A 6717-nucleotide genomic window follows, 5' to 3' on the forward strand; every position below is an offset into this window, starting at 1 on the left:
TGCTTACCAACCACATGGTTCCGGGTTCAGTCCTACTGCATGGCACCTTGGGCAAGTGTCTTCTACTATAGCCTCGGGCCGACCAAAGCCTTGTGAGTGGATTTGGTAGACGGAAACTGAAAGAAGCCTGTCGTATATATATATGTATGTGTGTTTGTCCCCCCAACATTGCTTGACAACTGATGCTGGTGTGTTTACATCCCCGTAACTTAGCGGTTCAGCAAAAAGAGACCGATAGAATAAGTACTAGGCTTACAAAGAATAAGTCCTGGGGTCAATTTGCTCGACTAAAGGCGGTGCTCCAGCATGGCCACAGTCAAATGACTGAAACAAGTAAAAGAGTATACATGTACACATACACACACACACACATGCACAATAGGTTTTGTAAAGTTTCCCTTTCTATCGAGACTACAGAAGAAGAAACTTAGCCAGCTGCTGATGCACAATGGGACTGAACCTGAAACCATGTGGCTGAATAGCAAACTTCTTAACCACACAGCCATGCTTGCACCTATGGCATTTTTTTCAATTGCATTAACCTACTTTATTCAATAAATTCAGTATCTTATTTTAAGTACATTACCAGTAATTTTTCAGTATCAACCATACTTTTATAGAAATGTCTACTTGTGAAAATTGCTATTCTAATCTAGCCTGTAACAATGCCACCCCCAACAAAAAAACAAAACAAAAAACAATGAGGTGGAGTGGAATTCAGAATTACCTTTAAATTCTTTAATGAATCTTCAATACTTGGGAGTGTGATCAACACAACACGTCTCTTTTGTAAATGTGAATGGAGGAAGTTCCAAATTCTGCAAAATATTGAAGATATTAAATGTTGCAAAAAAATAAAGAAAGAAAAACTCTAAAGTATAAACTAATATGATATTAACTAACAAGTGTATTCTTTATCAGGTAAAATTTAACCCTTTACAATTCAGATTATTTTGTCAAATGTAATGCATATTTATTCATATTGTTTTCAATTAATCATGCATTATCTCATAGCATCAAGATTTCAATGATGTGACTTTAGTTTTAGCATGACAATGTAAGGTAGGTGTGTGAGGCCAAAATGATGAAAGAGCCAACATTGGCAAAATTTGAGCTCAGAATGTAAAGATAGATGAAATGTCACTAAGCATTTTGCCCAGCATGCTAACAATTCTGCCAGCTTAAACAACAATAATAATGATAATAATAATAATAATAATAATATCAGAAAAAAAATAGATCAGCTTCAATAGAACATTGTTTGAGACAGACCAGAGGAGACTTTATTACCAAATAAATAATGTAGAAGAAGCTACTAAAGACGAAAAGTCTAACACGTAAGAAGCTAGAAAGTTTTGGAGTGATATTTAAGATAAGGCAGTTAATCATAATGAGGATGTGGCCTGGTTAAAGAAAGTGAGGGAAGAAGTAGTTAGTGAGAAGCAGCCAGATCTAAATCTAACTAGTACATTAATGACTAAAGAGTTAATAAGAATGCCAAATTTGAATGGCCTAAGACCAGATTTAGTTCAAAAGTATTGGTTAAAAGAATTTAGAAACTTAATCTAGTGAAGGTTGTAAATACTTGAGCCATAGCGTTACTTTGATATTCAGCAGCTTTTGTAGATTGGATAAAATCTGTATTATCAAATCTAGACAGAAGAATTAGGAAGGGGTTCAATATGAATGGAGGACTTCATCCTAGAGCAGGAGTAGCAAGGCTGTATTTACCTAGAAAGGAAGGTGGTAGAGATGTAATACTAGTAGAAGACTATGTGGAGTTAGCTAGAGCAGATATAGCCTCTTATGTAAGTAATAGTGAAGAAATTTTATCAAGTGTTGCTAGTGTAACAGTAGCATATAGGGAAATCAAAAAGTCAAATGTAATTAAAAACTAGAAAAAAGAAGTAAAATTATCTGATTAGCAAGAGAAGACTTTGCATGGTAGATTTCCAAAGATAGTTTCAGAAAATAGTAATAGTGAGACATGGTTATGGTTGCAGACAGGAGGTTAAAAAGAGAGATTGAAAGTTGTAGCAGCACAGTACCAGGCATTGAAGACTAACTGGATAAAAGCCAAGATAGAAAAAAATCAAGTTGACTCCCAAATGTAGATTATGTAAATCAAAGGAAAATGTTACTTGTAGTTAGTGAATATAATATGCTGGCACAGAAGGAATACAAGAAAAGAGATGACAACCTAGGGAGAATGATCCACTGGGAGTTACGTAGAAAGCAAGAATTTAATCATACTGATAAGTGATGTGAACATGAACCTAATAAAGTGCTAGAAAGTAAGAAGTGGGATTTTAACAGTCAGATTGTCAAATAGAAACTAGGAAGCCTGATTAATAGGTGTAGATTTTGAGAACAGAAAATACCAGGGAATTGACTTTAGTTTCAAATGATGAGAAAGTCGATATGAGAGGTATAGAGCAAATAGCAAAATATCAGGACCTAGCCCTTGAGTTACAAAGGCTATGGAAAGTGCAGGTAAAATGTATCTCTGTAGTTATCAGTGCATTAGGAACTTTCCCTAAAGATTTGAATAGATAGTTAGAGGAAATAGTCATAAAACTTAGTTTAGTGCAGCACCTGAAAACAGTATTATTAGAGAGAGCTAGGATATTTAGGAATGTTCTTGGCATCTAAGGTTACTTGGTGTAATCTGATGTTAAGAATTTTTTCCAACAGTCTAATTTGTTGAGCATAAATGAAATAATAATAATCCTTTCTATTATAGACACAGGCCTGGAATTTTGAGGGAAGGGTTAGTTGATTACATCAACTCCAATGCTTGACAAGTACCGTAAAAAAACCATGTAATTTCACCTGTGTAATTTACGCAGGTGATTTTCAGGATAAAAATTGTTAAAAAAGCTTCTACTTGTGTAAAATTTGCACCCAAAAGTTTTCAGAATTGCCAATATGGCCAGGGAGAAAAGGTTTTCAGTTTAGTTGTATTAAGCATAATTTCACTTACTTATGATTAGATTTTATTAAATTTTTATTAAATAAGAATAATTTCTGTTTAACATGTATCATATTGAAAGCTATTAAATTACAAAGTGTTTTGTGTTGTTTATAATAAACTTTATTTTACATTTCTTGCCCGCAAAAGATTATGTCTGATCTTTAGCATACTGCTGTACGTCTTCTCAAATCACGATCACAGGAAAAGTTGTTGATAATTCTTAGCAACAAAAACAAAGCTGATAAATATGCACAAGTGTTGCAAAATAAGTTTAATTACCAATAAACATCAGCTTGGATGACACTTTACTCAACCGACAGAGGAAGGTGACCAATCAAACTGATTATGTAAACAGAATTGTGATTGGTTGAAATTGTCTTGTTGGAACCTTTGGTATGAAGTATCGAAATTTTAATCCCTTTCACACTTATAAAATGTCAAGCAAACTTAAAAATTTGTCATTACCATTTTAGCCAGGAGACCAAACTGATAGTTTGGTAACCTGCTAACATAAACATTAAAAACTGAAAGGAAAAAATAAACAGCTTAGCAAGTTTAACTCAGTGTTTATTGAGCAAAAGGGGTGTGAAATTTATGAAGTGACTTGTTAGAATATACACGTCTGTGAGGAGACATAAACAAGAATAGCAAAAATCTACTACACTAAAAGAACAGGTAATACATGTATTACAAGTGTTCTATGAAGGGAGCACAAGATTGCTGCATAATTCAACATGAATGTGAAACAACATTAAACAGCATATAAGGTAAATGTAGGTTTCTGTTGGAACGCTAAGTCATATTCACTTAGTGAGTTTACATGCGCAAGGATGAATTATGATGTTGTTGTCAGCATTAGATGAAATTAAGAGCTAGTAGTGATGATGTCAGTGGTGATGAATTTCATTGTCCTAATGTGGAAAAAGCAAGCATTAGCTTCCTGGAGGCAAATGCAAGCTAGACTTCTTAAGTGGACAAACACTGATCTATTTAAGGAAATTGGGGTCCATTGTGATAGGTAGAAATTCTAAGCAATGTAAAATATGGCCTGGACCATGATTACCAGCATGAATGTCAAACTTCAAAAAGTTGTTAACCATTTAATGGTTTCAATAAATTTATACAGAAAAAGTTAGCATTATACCATCCAGCGTAAATAAAAGTCAACTTCATTATACTTTTTTCTGTAAAAACCTATTCTGATATTAAATGAGTCAACTTCCCATACAAATGTTTACATTTGTATGTCATTTTTCAACAAAAAAAAATTCTGGAAACGATCTACTTATGTAATTTACACACTCCCTAAAGAGTATTTTTGTTTTTGCAAAAAAATGTACATAAATTACATGGGTTTTTTATGATACTTATTTTAATGTCCCTGAAAGGATGATAAAGTCAACCATAGCAGAATTTGAACTCAGAATGTAAGGATGGACAAAATATCACTAAGCATTTTGCCCAGCATGCTAACAATTCTACCAGTTCACTATACTAATAATAATCCTTTCTGTTAGAGGCACAAGGCCTGAAATTGTGGGGGAGGGGCTAGTCGAATACATGAACCCCAGTGCATAACTGGTACTTATTTCATTAACCCTGAAAGGATGAAAGGCAAAGTCGACCTTGGCAGAACTTGAATTCAGATTGTAAGGACAGACGATTAATAATAATAACAATGGTTTCAAATCTTGGCACAGGACTAATAATTTTTAAGGGAAAGGGGGAAAGCCATTTATATTGAACTCAGTATTTGACTGGTACTTTTTTATCGATTCCAAAAGGATGAGAGTCAAAGTTGACCGTGGTGGAATTTGAACCCAGAACATAAAGATGGACAACATGCTGCTAAGTATTTTGTCTGATGCACTAGTGTCTCTGCCAAGGCACAATAAGCATAAGATCAGACATACATTTTTGGAGGAGGAAACAATCAATTATATCAACTTCAATACATGACTGGTACTTTATTTTATTGATCACTGATGGATGAATAGCAACTTTGAAGAACTGAAAATGTCTTTTTGTGCTTTAATATAAATTTATTTGCTGAAGCAATTATATTTTCTTTCATTTCAAACCTTTGGTAGTAAAATATTTAACATAGTATGCCAGGTTTCAAACAACACTTCCTTTTGGCTTAATAACCTTAGAGATGATACGTAGCATTAGGGCCCAACACTTTATTTTTAACCCATTGCTTGTCATATTTCCCTGGTATCTGTACATCATATATGATACACATTCCAAAATTTTTTTCAACCATCAGAGTAACCCAGGACTTTTGAAAAGAAAGCTTTATACAACTCAGACTGTATGAAACAAAGACTAATTAAAAGTCTGAAAATAAGCATGACCATTTGGAACAAACTTATGAAAATGATTTGGACAAAGGTTTAAGATGTTGTGAGATAACAGCAAATGGTTGGAATGAAACAAATGGCTCTTGTAGTCAAAACTAGGCTACTGGGGAGGAATTAGTAACAATTAACACACATTACAAAATCATTTACATAACTGGACTTTACTTTCATGAGAAAATTCTGTTTACAAATGAAATTAGAAATACTTACAAAACCTGCATATTTAGTGGCATGAAGAACTCAAAGACATTGTTTAAAATGATTATATCAACTGAAAAATAAATAGACTTTATATATATGTGTGTGTGTGTTAGGCAATGAGCAAAAAAATTAAAGACAACACAAGAAGAACAAGTTTTAACAAATGTTGAACTAGTTTAATGCTCAAAAAGGAGGGGAAGAGTCTTGATGCTTCGAGCACTAGTCCTTCATCAGGAAAAAAAAAAAAGAATAAATAAAGGTAATGGGGAAAATTTAAAGAAAGAGAAAAGGCGGTCAGAGGTCAGGCATATTGGGAGGAAGGCAAGGAGAGAGACAATGGAGAAGAAAAAAAGGTGAGGTGGTCATGAGAGATAGGGAGCAATAAAGAAAGGAGAGAAGAGGTGCATGTAATTGTTAAAAATATACATTAGGCAATGAGTAATGACACACACGTCAAGTTACAAAAAAACACTTTTACATTTAACTAGGAGGTTACTCAATACTATTTGTAGACTACATAGTCTTTTACTCTTTTACTTGTTTCAGTCATTTGACTGTGGCCATGCTGGAGCACCACCTTTAGTCGAGCAAATCGACCCTAGGACTTATTCTTTGTAAGCCTAGTACTTATTCTATTGGTCTCTTTTGCAGAACCGCTAAGTTACGGGGACTTAAACACACCACCATCGGTTGTCAAGCAATGTTGGGGGACAAACACAGACACACACATACATATATATATAATGCAAGAGAGTTAGGGGTTGAGAGTTCAACCCACTAAGGGATAGTATCTATCCGGTATACTGCCGGGAGGGTACCCAATTATTGCTACACTAGTGTTATACCAAGTGCAATCAATGGGAGCGGGTAAAAGTGGAGGTTTTACCCCAAATTTGTATATCAATTAGAAAATGGAGGATAATATGCTGAACCCAACTACTTGCAGACAGTGTATCCCATTGAATTCATTAATTTAATTCATAGCTAAAGTGACAAAAAAGGAAAAAAACCCAAAGTACAGGTGTTTATGACAAACCATGTTATTTTGCCAACCGAGTTTACAGATAGAAGTACAAAGTACATAAGAAATTAGAGAATGAACAGAAGTTTAATCTTACAGCTGTTTTGGCCTAGCTTTAGCATGCCCCATTCTATCCGAATAGTTCTTGCCGGAGTGAT

General features: G+C 34.2%; 1 protein-coding gene across 5 annotated transcripts in view; it reads right to left on the reverse strand.

The window, feature by feature from the left end:
* LOC106868885 (uncharacterized) overlaps positions 1–6717 on the reverse strand; it is a 39548-nt gene that overhangs the window by 2498 nt on the left and 30333 nt on the right. For all 5 annotated transcript variants that reach the window (XM_052973589.1, XM_014914337.2, XM_052973590.1 and 2 more), the window contains 2 exons: positions 5548–5608; positions 728–818 (listed from right to left, as the gene is read on the reverse strand). In XM_052973589.1, coding sequence (XP_052829549.1) covers positions 728–818; positions 5548–5608 — 152 coding nt within the window. The remainder of the gene's footprint in view (positions 1–727; positions 819–5547; positions 5609–6717) is intronic.

Source organism: Octopus bimaculoides, chromosome 16, assembly GCF_001194135.2.
Source record: "Octopus bimaculoides isolate UCB-OBI-ISO-001 chromosome 16, ASM119413v2, whole genome shotgun sequence".
Classification (NCBI taxonomy): domain Eukaryota; kingdom Metazoa; phylum Mollusca; class Cephalopoda; order Octopoda; family Octopodidae; genus Octopus; species Octopus bimaculoides.